Source organism: Mytilus trossulus, chromosome 4 (genome assembly GCF_036588685.1).
Source record: "Mytilus trossulus isolate FHL-02 chromosome 4, PNRI_Mtr1.1.1.hap1, whole genome shotgun sequence".
NCBI classification, from domain to species: domain Eukaryota; kingdom Metazoa; phylum Mollusca; class Bivalvia; order Mytilida; family Mytilidae; genus Mytilus; species Mytilus trossulus.
The window spans coordinates 87,368,365-87,385,727 of record NC_086376.1 but is presented as its reverse complement, the minus strand read 5'-3'; the positions used below and the strand labels follow the sequence as shown (position 1 = coordinate 87,385,727).

The window sequence follows — 17,363 nt, the reverse complement described above, 5'->3', positions numbered from 1 at the left end:
TGTGCCTTGACCCAAGCCGAGGTGTTCACATACAGTGATGCATGTAAATTGCATTGCATCACTTATGTACACCTGCAGTTTGAGCTAATATAATGTTAAAGTCCAAATTGACATAGCTGCCGGTAGTACTGACTGTCTAATAACTTTCTGTTAATAACAATAAGACCCGGCCTGGCTGGGGAATTGGGACGGCAAAGGCTCACATTAATCTGTACCGATACAGGCTCCAAATGCTTCTTGTATACGCCATAACTTATGGTGGTGATCGTTAGAAAGGATGCTTATACATTGTTATATGGAGACAAGAACTTTGAAGAAGAAGAAGTCTGAGGTGAGGTAACTGCGGAACCGTAGCTCTTATATGTCCTTATGTTTTTATTTACTATTTGCAAAACATTACATTAAGGTCTGTTCCGCAAACAGTCAAAAAATAACACAAGAACTTAAAAGAGCTACGGTTCCGCAGCTATGTCTGAGGGTGGCAATGGGGTTACCTTCATGACAAATAACACTAGAATTTCTTGCCAAATGATGTTAATGGTAATTTTTGGTACCTGACTATAAAATGTGCACTTTCTTTTAGACAAGTAAACGATCGAATGATTTTGACGAATCAAGTTAATTTTTTTCCAAAAATAACAGTAACTATAATTATTTGAGACCTTTACAAATAACGGTAATGATATTTTGACGAATCACAGTAAAATTTTAATCAATTTGACTCTAACATGTCCAATGGTTGCTGAAAATGACTGTTTGACGCCTGACGGTAAAGAGCATTACTTTCCTCCTGTCTAGTCCAAATAATAGACAAATTTTGTGTTCGATGCATTTCCTTCAAAAACTTTGGTTTAAGTGAACATGCATTTAGGGGCGTCCAAACTTCTGTTTGAATGTTGAGTGAATAGTTGGAAAACTATAAAGCTATTTTGCATGAATTATTCGGCAAATTGAATTCTCTTACTTGTCTTTCAGCACTGCTGTCATTGGGAAATTGTGAGTAAGTACCTACAGAACAAATATTGTTTCTAGTTTATCCTGTTCAGTGACGATTGCTAAGAAACTTGATGAATGTTTATAGTGCAGAGATACAGGCAATCTCTATCTAGGAAATGATGTCTCAAAGGCCCGCCTAATTGATGATTTTTTTCTGGTAAAGGACAAACACGAAAGTGGTCTATTATAACATCTTGTTAGGCTCTTTTTAGTTTTTGCTTTGATGCCTTCCTGTGTCATTTGTGTGTTAAAGAGAACAAAAATGTAATAGCCTAATAAGACGTCATAATTATTTGGACTACTGGCAGGCATGGGGCGATTTATAGATTTTTTCTGTCTACGAAGAAATAACATTAAAAGTATAGTGCACTGAATAACTCATGTAGCTGGTTATTTTATAGTTTGCACATCGTTTTTTATGTTATTTTGAATAGACATACAAAGTATAAAAAAAGAGGGACGAAAGACACCAAAGGGACAGTCAAACTCGTAAATCTAAAACAAACTGACAACGCCATGGCTAAAAATGAAAAAGACAAACAGAAAAACAATAGTACACATGACACAACATAGAAAACTAAAGAATAAACAACACGAACCCCACCAAAAACTAGGGGTGATCTCAGGTGCTCCGGAAGGGTAAGCAGATCCTGCTCCACATGCGGCACCCGTCGTGTTGCTTATGTAATTACAAATCCGGTAAATAGTCTTAATTCGGTAGGTCAAATTCATGAAAGGGAAGGGGATTGTATTTACGACGTAAGGAACATATCCGATATCATTTGTGAAACGGTTATTCCATAACGGTCAACCAACTCGTGATGGCGTCCGTAAAATTTACGAAGGGATGATTTCAACTTCACCATTTGGAACTCTTGGTTTAATAGCTTCCTTGTGAGCAGTAACCCTCTATCAAGAAAATCATGATAGGAAATGCAAGCACGGGAATATCGTATCAATTGGGAGATATATACCCCGTATGCAGGTGCTGCTGGAATGTTGCTACTTAGAAATGGAAAGTTCACAATTGGAAAGCTGAAATCATCTCTTTTGTCGTAAAGTTTTGTCTTCAACCGACCCTCATTGTCAATTTCTAGATGTAAGTCAAGATATGAAGCCGACTTAACTTTATCTGTAGTATCCTTTATCTCCAATTCGATGGGATAGATGCGATCCACATAGTCACCAAATTTTGAATTGTTTAGTGAAAGAACGTCATCTATATAGCGGAAAGTAGAGTTAAAGGATATTGCTAACTTCTTATCTTTCTTCCTAAGAAGTTCCTGCATGAAGTCAGCCTCATAATAATAAAGAAACAAGTCAGCAAGTAGAGGGGCACAGTTTGTTCCCATTGGGATGCCGACAGTCTGTTGAAAAACACGTCCTCCGAACGTAACAAATATGTTGTCAATCAAGAAATCAAGCATCTTGATAATATCGGTTTCAGAGAATTTTTTGTTTGAATCAGAATGGTTCTTTACAAAGTATGATTTATCCCTCCCTAAGACAAGATACTTGTATCTACATTGGCCATTCTTTTTTATGAAGCAAAGTAATACCAACTCTTTTAATTTGTCTTTTAGTTTGGAATGTGGAATACTTGTGTAAAAAGTAGAAAAGTCAAATGTTTTAATACTGTTACAAGATGAAAGAGAGTTAGATTTTATGTACTCTAAAAGATCTTTGGAATTTTTAAGTATCCACATCTGATTCACGCCACCTCTAGAATAGGCAGTTTCACAATAACTTTGAAGCCCTTCTTTGATTGCTGATAAAATGGATGTTAATAATTTAGAAAGGGGTTTCGTGGAGCACTTGGAAGACCCAGCAATATACCGTTGTTTGTAAGGACACTTATGTAGTTTAGGTATCCAATACAGTGATGGAAGATCCAGTTCTTCATCTTTGGTTGAAATACCAAAGGAGCAAAGAACAGACCTATGATTATCCAGGATTTCCTCTTTGGTAAGTGTCGTGAGGGTATATGTTGGGTTTCCAAGTGAATTGTCTATACCTAATTCGTTTATCAAGCAATTAATGTAATGACTATTATAACAGTCATTCCTAATAATTAAATTCTAAATTACAATTAAAACCTGAGTAAATCAGGAAAAAACATTAATGATGCCATGGTCACATAACAAAATTATGCCTATGAGCTGATACACTAAATACTGTCAGCCTATCCAAAGACGCATTACATTTAAAAATATATTATATATATTGTTAACATGATGATTATAAATGTTATTGTAGATGTTGAAAGAAAAGGGATATACCTTTGACATAGCCTTCACCAGTTTACTAAAAAGAGCTGTAAAAACTTTGTATTTTGTACAAGATGAACTGGACTTACACTGGATCCCTGTTGTCAGACATTGGAGGCTGAATGAGAGACATTATGGTGCTTTGCAGGGACTTAATAAGTCAGAAACTGCTGAAAAATATGGAGAGGCACAAGTTAAGGTAAAATATCAGTAATATGATAGAATTTTATATGCTTTGTTGCCTTGTTTTTTATTCCAATTTTCATTTTATCTAAGGTGAAGCGTTATAATTATTGATCAACTTTAAACATTTCTGTGTTAATACCACTTCTGAAAGTTTCATTCATTTGAGTCTATGGCGGTGATATTATTTTTATTTGACATATTTTTTATATTTGAAAAAGGTAAATCCTATATAATTTTGACATGTCAAATGGACCCAAGGCTGACCTGTACATTTGAAAATAAATGAAATTTAGTGCAGTTGTAGAATGGTATTTTTTTTAATTAATGAATTTGTTTGATGAGCAAATTGTTGTATCAAATAAGCTCATGTGAAATCCTCTCTATTATAAAAATGTGTGATTTATGGATCAAACTTTAATTATTGATAGGGTCTGTCAGTTTTATATTGTTGACAAATAAAAAATCTCTATGAATATAAATGATTTCTCCTTCTGACTCAGTCAGTACAAAATAGCTATTAGAATATGTGATTTTATGCAACATTAAACATTTTTTTGTTTTAGATTTGGAGAAGATCTTATGATACACCACCTCCAGCATTAGAGAAATCAGATAAAAGATGGTCAGCCAATGAAGTTAAATATGCAGTAAGTTAATAATTTTATTTTAACAATAAGAATGAGCAGAAATCACACAGATCATACATTGATTATAGCACAATAAACACAAGTTCTGTTTTTGAAAATGTTGAAGTCAGCAGATATTCAACTGCTACTCAGGACTGCCAAATAGTTTTAAAACAAAACTTTATTAAACATTTATATTATAAAATTTTAGTATATATTGAAAACGAAATTAAGGTTAGTTTAGATAAAGACTGACAATATTCAAAGATTTAACTACAGTGTTATCTTGAAGTTTGTGTCCTTCGGGGATAAGTCAATTCAAAGATCAATAAGTAAATATGGATTGTATCTAAGATTGGGTTCTAAATACAACATCTTTGTTTTTTTTTTCTTTTTAAAAAGGGTCAATGCAAATTTTAGTTTGAACTTTTTTCTAGATAGACAAGACATTATCTGACCGAGATTTTGTATTTTATTTCAGAGTATAGATGAAAGTGTTGTTCCACCATGTGAATGTTTAAAAGACACAGTTATTAGAGCTTTACCATTTTGGCATGATGCTATTGTACCAGCAATGAAGGTAATAAATTGTATGCAGGTGTGATTCAGAAGTTTGAGGACATGAAACATTTATTTACAAGTTTTCATTGAGTGTTTGCATTATTTACCTGACATTCTTGTCAATAGCAACTATTAAAAAAAAAATGCAAGGCCACCAAAGAATTGAATACACATACAATTCCATTTAAACAGCTGTAAAAATATTTCCTTTCCTGTATAATTTAATTATTGAGTAAACCACAATCCTGTTGACCTAGCTAGTGGAACTATTTTTGTGCCAGTAACTTCTAAGATAAAACATGAGTTATGAGCCTTATTGAAATTAGAATATATTTACAAAAAAACGATTTTTATGCCAGTTAGTCTATTTTCTTTTGTGTAGACTGATTTAAATGCACTATAATTTATACATACAGAACAGAGACATTATTTTCTAATTCGTAACCTCAACCGAACATAAAGCATTTATCAATATAATACAAAACTTTTAATTGGGAGTAGCCACTTGCAAAAGTTAAGTGCATTTTATTCAGATAATAATTACAGGTAATTCATTTAATACCAATGAGTATTGTGATAAATTAATTGTCTGTCTCTGACTAGCACATCAATGTTTGCAACCCATCCTGGACTATCAACCTGTAAATAAATAATTTTTCATAATTATTTATTTAGAAAAAAGCCTCTGGAACACTTGACTGCAATGACTCCAATGACTTAAACTACCTTAAAAACACCCGTGCATGAAATGCTACCCGCATTCCTTATACATCCAATCAAACAGACCTATCTATAAATAGCATACACACATGTACCTTACCAAACAAAACAAACTTGCATCGATATATGTACAACTTTGATAAATATAATAGTTGTGTATGTACATGTTTTAGGGCAACTATTAGATTTTCCTATTACTTGGCATCTGTCTATGTACATTGCTCCTCTGTTACTAGAACATACGAAATAAATATATTTGAATATGTTTTCTGAATGAACAAGTTTTAATGTTTTAAATTATTTAATCTTTTAAAGGCAGGAAAGAGAGTTATAGTGTCAGCCCATGGTAATAGTTTGAGAGCAATAGTGAAGTACTTAGATAATATTCCAGACTCAGAAATCCCAGAACTCAATATCCCAACAGGTTAGTAGAAGTTTATGTCTGTACACACTTTGATTTTTTTCATGTTCAATCAGATTTATTTTTCAGATGAAGATAAATAAGTGTGATGAACTGATAGTATACTGAAGAAAGTCATATTTTAGTGTCTTTAAATTTTAAAGGGAAAAAGTGAAAACAATTAACATGTATTATACCTTATTGAAAATAGACTGGAACTGTATAATGTCTTGGATGAATGAGAGAAGTTTATGAGAAAAAAGATTTTTTGTTTATTCTTCAAATGATATAATTGAAATGAGATTTATTATTATAGATAGATAAGATAAGATAAGATAAGATATTTTATTTTCCAATTATGGGCCCCAAAGGGCATAAACATTACAACATCAATAATTTTTTCATAATACAATACAAACAATGAGATAAAAAAAAAAAAAAAAAGTTAAACGAGAACTATTTAAGTTCTTAAAGAATACGTAGATAAAGAATCTATAGTATGTATTTTTTTTTGATACTAATGCATTTTATTGCAAGTGTGGTTGATATAGATAACAAACAAGCAGCCCAAAAAGAAAAAAAAGAAAAATAGATATCCACATATGTATAGTACACAAAAAGTTGGATCAATTAAATATATAATAATTAGCCAAAAAGAAAGTAGAAATTAAACATGTCCATGACTCATCCTGTGTCAGCAGCAAATAGGAAAGCATTATGGTTTCCTAAAGGCAGCTGACACCAGGGGGCGATACCTTATGGGCCATAGGCATGTAAAATGTGTGTAAATGTCTCTTTCCTACCTGTATCAAAAGCAAACAAGGAAGCATCATAGGTAACTTGAATGCAGTTGATACCAGGGGACGATGCCTCAAGGATATAAGAGAACATTTGAATAAATAATATATCTTAACAATTATTTTTTTTTTTAATCGGCTAGTATGTTTCTGATATTCAGATGAATATAATTTTCTATGTCCAATCAAATGTATATACACACATAGATTTCCTTTAACTAATCTTCACTAAGGAAGATGTTTGTATATAAAATTACATATTATTTTAAGTAACTCAACATTTTCTACACTAAATAACCAGATAATTTTGCTTTGACTGTTCATATGATTAAAATAAGAATTATATTGTGCAATACTAGCTAACATGCAATTTCTATCATCCTCAAATTTGTTACAATCAAATAGAAAATGTGCCTCATCTTCGACAGTATTGGAAGAACATTTATTACATATTCTGTTAATTCGGGGAATACCCTGATATCTACCTAATTCTATTTGTAATCTATGAGAAGATACACGTAATTTAGTAAAACTTCTTCTAAGTTCAAAATTCTTGATCAATGTTAGATATTTTTCAAAACCAAAATTTGTTTTATATAAAAGGAAGGTTTTCAGTTTACTGTCTGAAAATTTATCTATTTGTTTTTTCCAACAGCTAATAAACAATATTGATAGCTTGGTTTGTATATATTTCTTAAATTTGTATAAGGATTCACAAAATGGAGCATTTATGGCATTTGTATAGTCAATACCAAGTATTTTAAAAACAACATTTATTGAACCATACCATGATGTTATATTCATGTGATGTAGTGTCTTTGATTGTGTATATGCCTCTTTTAATAGAGGAAAATTATTACCTAAATTCTCTAATCTATACCAGTACAATAACATTCCTTTTATAATATTAAAATATATTGGAAATCTTCCAAGTTCAGATAACACTGCAGCATTTGTTGTTTTCTTGTGTACCCCAAGTATAAATTTACAAAATTTTATATGAAGTTTCTCACAGGGTAAACCTGAATATATTTTTTCAAAAGATATATCTTCCTTCTTACATTTAGAGGAAAAAGAATTAAACATCCCCCATATTTCGCTACCATATAATAAAATAGGTTTTACAGTGTGGTCAAAAACATGAATACTTGTTTTTACATCAGGGTTAAGTGATAAAAGATCTTTCCTTAATTTGAAATGAGCTTTCAGGGATTTTTTGTATAGTTCATTTTGAGCATAACTGAATGAACCAGATGAGCTTAAATATAAACCTAGGTATTTGTATTTTGAAACACATTCCAGATTTATATTCTGAAATGTGAATATCTGTTTTACATGTCTGCCTGCCTTGTTGAAAATCAGCACCTTTGTCTTATTAGTATTCACATTGAGACACCAATCTTTGCAAAATTTATCAAGCATCCCCAGCTTTTCTTGTAGTCCTTCAGCTGATGTAGATAATAAAACAATATCATCAGCATACATTAAACAATGTAGATCTTTGTCATTGACATTAACTGGGTCTCTAGTATCTGACAAATATCTGGGCAAATCATTTATGAATATCTTGAATAAATTCGGACTGAGGTTGTCACCTTGTTTGACTCCAATATCTAATGGGAAAAAATCACTTACTTGATTTTGAATTTTGACACATGATTTGCTAATTTCATACATACTTTTAATAATGTTATAAAAATAAGACCCAGCCCCAATATCTAGTAGTTTAATCTTGATCCCTGTATGTATAACAGTATCAAAAGCCTTCTGAAAATCAACAAAACAGGCAAACAGTCTACCTTCTTTTGAATTACAGTATTTGTTAATAATACAGTTTAAAATAAACATATGATCTGCAGTTCTGGCTTTCCTTGTGAATCCAATTTGACTATCATGTATAATATTATGTTCCTGAAGAAATTTGTCCAGTCTTAGACTTAATATTCTATTAAAAAGCTTTCCAATTGCACTTGTTATTGTTATTCCTCTATAATTGTTAGGGTCACTTGTATCGTTGCTTTTAAAAATTGGTGTAATATAACCTTCAGCCCAAGATGTTGGGTATATACCTGAAGACAGACAAGTATTAAACATCTGTTGAAAACTTTTTAAAAGGAAAGTCTGTCCATTCTTTATCATATTATTACTAATGTTATCCAAGCCTGATGATTTATTGCATTTTAAGTGTGAAATGGCTTTGGATATTTCAGACTCAGTGATAACGGAGTCCAACTCGTTGAAACATTTTGAGTTTTCTAACTGTTTCAGTTTTTCACATAGCTCTGTATATCTACTTTGAAATTCACCTTTCAGTTGTGACAACTTTTGGAAATGTGATATCAAAGTTGATGGTTGTACTCCACATTTTTTTTTAGTTTCATTTTTTTCCTGTAGTTCATTAATTAAGTTCCAATACAGTTTTGGATTCTCTTCGTGCAAGGAGTCCAGCTGACTAATCAATGATTGTTTGTATTGTTTGTATTTATATTTCCTTTGTTTGGAGTATTCACGATTCAGTTTATAAAAGTGATTTTTGATAATTGGATCATATGGAAATCTTGAATAAATTTTTCCATAATTAAGCAAGTTAGTTCGAGCTTGTTGTAAACTTGCGTCAAACCACTTTTTGTTTTTTTGTTTGTTTGTGTGTTTTTTTAAAGGTCGTTTAAGTGATAGATTTGCTGCTGATAAAAAGATGTTTGAAAGTTTTGATGATGCTTCATCTACTGATGTCTGAGTAAATTGAATTGTGCTGTTGTTGAATTCTAGTATGTAGTTTTGTAGTGTATCTGAAGAAAGTGTTTCTTGAAATTTTATTGCTGAACAGTCAGTCCAGATATAATTAGGTGTCATATTTTTCAACTGGATTGGAATATCAATTTCTCCAGGAACACAATATTTTGCAGATAATTCCCACTCAAGTTTACAATGACAATCAGATAATGTGGGAATAAATCTGGAATTTCTTCAGACACAGCAACATAATCGACCACACTTGCACCATTGGGGGTATAGCAAGTAAAATTACCAAATGTATCACCAAGAACTCTGCCATTTAAAATTCTTATTTGTTTACTAATGCAAAAATCCAAAACTTCTTTGCCTCTTTGATCAAGTTTTTGGTCTCGACTTTTTCTTGTCATAATGTTTTTGTCAGTAGGGTATGTATCAAAAATTGGAGTAAATTTTGAATCATCGTTTACTATAAAGTCATTTTCAGAGCCTATTCTGGCATTAAAATCTCCACATAACAAAATTTCACCCATTTTTTTATACTGAAAGATATCTTTTTCTATGCATTCAAAAACATCAGAAGAGAGTTCTTGGGTGTATTTAGACGTAACAGGGGGGTTGTACAGTACACAAATAAATAGGTCACTTTTAAATCCAAAAAAGGATTTTTCTAATTTAATCCATTGATAATCTGGATTACTGTTAATCAATATTTTGACATGAGGTTTAACGTGACTTTTCTGTAGAATTGCTATACCCCCAAAATGACGGTTATTATTTGATAATTTTCTACATATTGGATGATAATGAAATTTACCAATATTGTGTATTTGGGAATTATATCCCACATGAGTTTCGACTAAAAAAACAATGTCGTAATTCTCTATATGTTTCAGAAAAAGGGGATCCTCTGCTTTATTCATGCCCTTTGAAAATAAGTTACCTATATTCCAGTAACCAAATTTTACAGATGATTGGTTTGATTTTGGCATTTTGGTTGATACAATTAAATCTGGTATAAATAATAGAATAGATTTTCTATCTATAAAAAAAAATAATAAAAATTTGTCTCTAAATAAAAGGAAGAGACAACAAGGAAAATATTCAGAAATTAAATATTTGAAATAAGTAGATTTATTTAGAGGATAGTTTTTACAATGGTTTTCTAAATACAAATAGTCTATGATATAATGACAGATAATTTCTTTTCTATGTATCCTCTTTTAACTGAATAACTATTAAACTGGTTTGGGTTGAATAACCTGATATCCTGGGTTAATTCAAGATCAAAAGTATGATTCAAATGTGAATACTAAAAATAAAAATGAATAAAATAAAATAAAAAAGGCGAACTTTTATACCTAGCAGAGGTTACATATATATGACCATGTAATAGTGTGACTTCTTCACATAATTATATAACTGCAAAATTAAAAAAAAAATTGGTTGTATATTGGTATTGTGTAGTGTCAGCTTCTTCCTATTAAGAAAGATGATTTTTAGATAATAACTTTAGTATAAGTAAAAAAACACAAGGTTCATAATCACTTAAGGAAGGTTGGGATTGATTTTTGGGGTTTTGGTCCCAACAGTTTAGGAATGATGGGACAAAAAGGGGTACAAATAAGCATTTTTCTTTGTTTTCGCACAATGACTTAAGTATAAGTAAAAGAAATCTATGAAATTTAAACACAAGGTTTATGACCACAAAGGGAAGGTTGGGATTGATTTTGGGAATTTTGGTCCAAACAGTTTAGGAATTAGGGGCCAAAAAGGTCAAAATTAAACTTTGTAATTGAATTATTCAGGACCTTTGAATGATTCGAATGCCGAATCTAACGGTGTATATAGATTCTTAATTTTTGGTCCCGTTTTCAATTTGGTTTACATTAAGGTCCAAAGGGTCCAAAATTAAACTAAGCTTGATTTTAACAAAAAATAATTCTTAGGGTTCTTTCATATGCTGATATAAACATGTACTTGCAATGTAGATTTTTGATTATGGGCCCTGTTGTCAAGTTGGTCCAAAATTTTCAGGGTACAAAATTAAACTTTGTTTGATTTTAACAAAAATTGAATATATGGAGTTCTTTGATATGCTGAATCTAACCATGCATTTAGATTTTTCGATATTTGGACCCCTTTATCAAATTGGTTCACATTGAGTTCTAAAGGGTCCAAAATTGAACTTTACATGATTTCTGAAATTCATAAAAAAATGAATTCTTGTTTTTTTTATATGCTTAGTCTAACCATGTATTAAGATTTTGGATATTTGACCATAATAAGTAAATGTCCAATTTAAATTTTTTAAATTCATAGACCACATTCATTCTGTGTCAACTTTTTAATCACAATCCATATTCAGAGCTGTATCAAACTTGCCCCAACTGTTCAGGGTTTGGCCTATGCGGTCATATCAAGCTTCACCCTACAGAGCCTCTGCTTTTTTTTAATGCTGTCATACTTTATCAATGTAGAAATTGTCAAAACATCTTGCTAACACTAATTCATTTTTGTTTGCAGGTATCCCATTGGTTTATGAATTAGATGAGAATCTTAAACCAATTAAGCATTATTATCTGGCCGATGAAGCCCAAGTTAAGGCAGCTATGGAGAAAGTTGCAAACCAAGGAAAAGCGAAAAAATAGATCTGAAACATTTTAAAATTCATAGACAATTATGTGTTATTTATTTTATTTGAAGAGGTGGAGACATAAGGGTATAACAAAAAGTTTTTTTCCAATTTCATAATGCTTGCATAATATATATTTTGTATTACCATAGTTGTACTCTTCTGTGAAGAAGTGAATTTTTTTCAAACTTTAAATAAAATCCTGTGTTCGGTAGAAAATCATATTTGCAGAAAAGAATTTAAAAAAAATCATCATTCAGGCTTCAGTTTTTAGTATGTATTTCCTTCAATTTCCCTAAAATTGGAATGTTTTATAAATTAAATATTTTGTCACAGTGCCATGGTATCATTTAATATGAGCAAATTCTTTTTTTAGTTGTTATTAATGTGTTTATGTTATCTAACTAGTGCTAATTTTAGACAAATTCATTTGTAAGTTGTTACATTGTATGATATCTATTAATAAAATTGCTTGTTTTACATTTGTTTTTTGTTTAAGACTTTATAGCCTATTCAGTAACTTTGATGCTTAGACAATGTTTCATGTCTTTCCTTTATATATTTCTGATTCCAATTGACAGCTTTAATAAATTTCACTTGTCCATTTCTGAAGGCTGTTATAGCGAACCAAATGAAAGTTTTCCACAGAGTTGTCTGCTCTTGACCAAGGTATTTAAACTTTTGCAAGTTTACCTGTCCCATTGAATCAATACAATAGCTATTGTTCTCTGTGCAGTTTATTCACTTGGACATTTAAATTTCTTCTAGGAAAAATCTATCACTCATTGATTAATTTGCCTGACCAAAAAAATATCTTCTTTGTTGATTGAAATACATGTATAAACTCACATAACCTGCATGTGATACAGTATTTATTCAATATTAATGATTATATATTCAATCTGTGCAATATAAGCACTGATTTAATTATAAAAAGTTTATTTCTGATTTTTTTAGCTCACCTGGCCCAAAGGGCCAAGTGAGCTTTTCTCATCACTTGGCGTCCGGCGTCGTCGTCCTGCGTTAACTTTTACAAAAATCTTCTTCTTTGAAACTACTAGGCCAAATTTAACCAAACTTGGCCACAATCATCATTGGGGTATCTAGTTTAAAAATTGTGTCCGGTGACCCCGCCAACTAACCAAGATGGCCGCCATGGCTATAAATAGAACATAGGGGTAAAATGCAGTTTTTGGCTTATAACTCAAAAACCAAAGCATTTAGAGCAAATCTGACATGGGGGTAAAATTGTTAATCAGGTTAAGATCTATCTGCCCTGAAATTTTCAGATGAATCTGACATTCCGTTGTTAGGTTGCTGCCCCTGAATTGGTAATTTTAAGGAAATTTTGTTGTTTTTGGTTATTATCTTGAATATTATTTCAGATAGAGATTAACTGTAAAAAGCAATAATGTTCAGCAAAGTAAGATCTACAAATAAGTCAACATGACCAAAATGATCAGTTGACCTCTTTAGGAGTTATTGCCCTTTATAGTCAATTTTTAACCATTTTTCGTAAATCTTAGTAATCTTTTAGAAAAATCTTCTCCTCTGAAACTGCTGGGCCAAATTATTTGAAACTTGGCCACAATCATCATTGGGGTATCTAGTTTAAAATTTGTGTCCAGTGACCCCGCCAACTAACCAAGATGACCGCCATGGCTATAAATAGAACATAGGGGTAAAATGCAGTTTTTGGCTTATAACTCAAAAACCAAAGCATTTAGAGCAAATCTGACATTGGGTAAAATTGTTAATCAGGTGAATTTCTATCTGCCCTGAAATTTTCAGATGAATTGGACAACCTGTTTTTGGGTTGCGGCCCCTGAATTGGTAATTTTAAGGAAATTTTGCTGTTTTTGGTTATTATATTGAATATTATTATAGATATAGGTAAACTGTAAACAGCAATAATGTTCAGCAAGGTCAGATTTACAAATAAGTCAACATGACCAAAATGGTCAGTTGACCTCTTTAGGAGTTATTGCCCTTTTAAGTCAATTTTTAACCATTTTTCGTAAATTTTATATATCTTTTACTAAAATCTTCTTCTCTGAAACTGCTGTGCCAAATTGATCCAAACTTGGCCACAATCATCTTTTTGGTTTCTTGTTTTAAAAATGTGTCTGGTGACCTGGCCATCAAACCAAGATGGCCGCCACGGCTAAAAATAGAACATAGGGGTAAAATGCAGTTTTTGGCTTATAACTCAAAAACCAAATAATTTAGAGAAAATCTGACATGAAGTAAAATTGTTAATCAGGTCAAGATCTATCTGCCCTGAAATTTTCAGATGAATTGGACAACCTGTTTTTGGGTTGCGGCCCCTGAATTGGTAATTTTAAGGAAATTTTGCTGTTTTTGGTTATTATATTGAATATTATTATAGATATAGGTAAACTGTAAACAGCAATAATGTTCAGCAAAGTAAGATCTACAAATAAGTCAACATGAACGAAATGGTCAATTGACCCCTGTAGGAGTTATTGACCTTTGTAGTCAATTTTCAATCTGCTTCCTTTGTTTAATATTCACATAGACCAAGGTGAGCGACACAGGCTCTTTAGAGCCTCTAGTTTAATTACTGCATGCATTTATGTTTCAAAGAATGTGCATGTTTTTTGTGGTTCTTCAGTTATACAATACATTTATGAAGACCTTTATTTAAACATTATCATTTCAAGTTTTTATTTGTGAACAGACTAAAAAATAGCAACTTTAATAGGTAAAATGTTGAAATTTGATCAGAAATTAACTTTTAACTTTTAAACTAGTGTTTATATTAAACAAATTGAAAATTTATTATTGATTAAATAAATGCAACATCACATGCAGTTTTATAAATACTTATTTGTACATGTATTTCCATCATTGACAGTTTAATTTTTTGTTCAGGTAAATTAATCAGTGAGTGATAGATTTCTCTTGCAAGAAATTTAAAGGTCCCATCAAATAAACTATACAGAGAACAATACCTGTTGTATTTGTTAGATGGAACAATAGAACACACAAAAGTTTAAATGGACAGGTAACTTGCAGGTGAATCTATGGAAAACTATGATAGGATTCGCTATAAATGCTTAATTATTTTTTAACTTTTGCTGTTTGGTTTCTGTCTGTCTCATCAATGTACTCAAAGTGTTTCATGTTCCCTTTACTTAATTTACTAATGGTTTAGTAAGCACAGTGAATATTATATTATGACAATTATTGCTTCACTTTTGACATGAAAATGTTGGTAGAACACATGAAAGTCACTAAGCAATAGTGGGTTGATGTCTAATTTGAGAACATATCCCTTAATAGATAGTACATGTATCAAAAAAAGATGACAAGATATAATTGCCTATGAGATAACTCTCCACCAGAGACCAAATGACATTCAGGTTAGCCACCATACGGTCACTATTCAGCCTTCATAAATGAGCAAAACCAATACTTCACAGTAAGCTAAAAAAGTCCCAGAAATGAGAGATGTAAAACAATTTGAGAAAAAAAATGGCCTGATTTATGTACAAAACAATAAAGGAAAAACAAATTGATACACAGCAACAAACAACAATTTACCTACCTGTTGCTGACTATATTGAAAAAAGTAAAATCACAAGAATACTGAACTCCCAGGAAAATTTAAAAACAAAAGTCCCTATGAAAAGCTCAAACACATCAGACAAATGGATATCAACTGTCATATTCATGACTTGGTACAGACATGGTGGATTGAACCTGGTTTTATAGCTAGCTAAACCACTCACATGTTAGACAGTTGAAATTACCTGGTCTAGATTTGGAGCCATTCAATAAGAAGGAGAATGGAAATAGGGAATGTGTCAAAGAGACATCAACCCGACGAAAGAGTTAAACACAGATGGAAGAACAATGGGTCTTCAACACATAGAGAAAATTCGGCACCCTGGAAGAGGAATAAAGCTCTATTGGCATTATGTACCTTTTACAAAGTTAAATGTATGCCCTAATTGTATTAACTACATTAGTAAGTACAATCCTCTTAAGTTGTCCATCTGTCTATTGTCTCTTACTGAAGCCTCATTTTCTTTATTCATAAATTGATAAAGTTTGCACATCTTACAGACACCTGTCCTGTCTATTGTTGAAAACTGTAAATCTCTTTTACTTTGTCTGTGTGCATCTTTTACTTTGATGTGAACTCCAGCAAAAAAGAAGTAGACATAGTATTTATTTGTCAGTTCATCCTCAGAATTTTTTCAGCATTTGTTCTCTAATGATTCAGTTTGGTGAATAGATTTTGGTATAGATTCATAGAAAAATACACAAGATTATGATACAGTTTCAGTTGTGTAAGTTATAGCCCTGTATCAGAGAAAATGAGCTAGCCTGCCCCTAAGGGATGTGATGTCATCTGTGGTCTGTTTAATTCTACAAAAATCTTCAACTCTGAAAGTACTGGGGTCAATTAGAACCAACTTGACCACAACCATCCTTTGGTATATAGTTAAGAAAAAGTGTAGCATGTGCTCACCTCCAAGCTAACATGGATGCCTAGCATAACATTAGAATACAGGGTAAAATGCAAGTATGGTTAATTGTTTTGTAAACCATTATAGATTATGACCAGGGTAGAAATTTGTGAACGTCAATTTCTACCTTGCACCTATGATGACTAAAACTGTCCAAAGTCTTTCTTCTTTACACAGGCAAAATTTGCGTACATGAATTTCACATGAATATATATATCACATGAAATTCACATGAAAATTTTCACGTGAGATTCACGGGGGGTAATTTCGATATTTTTTTGGTAGGGGTGTGCAATTTTTGACTAAAAAAACGTACCCATTTTAATATAACATTCACTGAAATTCATGACCTATAGTTATATAAATATCTAGAAAGAATGACCTATACTTGTATACAATATTTAAAATATGACCCATACTTATATAAGCACTAACCCATCATCACTCATAATTCATAAATATACCAGCTACCCTTAAGTTTTTATATATGAATTGCCATCGTTTGGTGCACATATGTTTTATCGTTATATATACGCAAGGATTGTTGGATTGGTGTGTAGATCATACCCAAATCAATATACAGCTATCAAACGTAAATGCATTTTAATATAGGATGTCATTAAAAAGGAGGGTCATTTTCATATAAAATCTCGCAAAATTATAACCCATATTTTTGGCACATCCCCCTATACTCAATAATAGGAAGTTACCTCCGCCCCCCCCCCCCCCCCCCACCAATTTGTACAATAAAATTGAGAATGGAAATGGGGAATGTGTCAAAGAGACAGAACATAATAACTATTATGATCAGTATAATAGATTAAGAGAATCGTTAAATCCCAAAAATGATCAACAGGACAAGATTTTTAAATTAGTATATATATTTTAGGAGTTATTGAAGATTTTTGCCTTTTAGTAGAAACTAAAGTAGATATAACATTTT

At 31.5% G+C, this 17,363-nt stretch overlaps 1 protein-coding gene across 2 annotated transcripts in view; it reads left to right on the top strand.

The window, feature by feature from the left end:
- The window catches only part of LOC134716227 (probable phosphoglycerate mutase), a 31,084-nt gene extending 18,678 nt beyond the window's left edge, over window positions 1-12,406 (top strand). For both annotated transcript variants that reach the window (XM_063579090.1, XM_063579089.1), the window contains exons 2-6: window positions 3,253-3,462; window positions 4,013-4,096; window positions 4,557-4,655; window positions 5,672-5,780; window positions 11,813-12,406. In XM_063579090.1, coding sequence (XP_063435160.1) covers window positions 3,253-3,462; window positions 4,013-4,096; window positions 4,557-4,655; window positions 5,672-5,780; window positions 11,813-11,937 — 627 coding nt within the window. In that variant the 3' untranslated portion in view covers window positions 11,938-12,406. The remainder of the gene's footprint in view (window positions 1-3,252; window positions 3,463-4,012; window positions 4,097-4,556; window positions 4,656-5,671; window positions 5,781-11,812) is intronic.
- The last annotated feature ends 4,957 nt before the right edge of the window (window positions 12,407-17,363 follow it).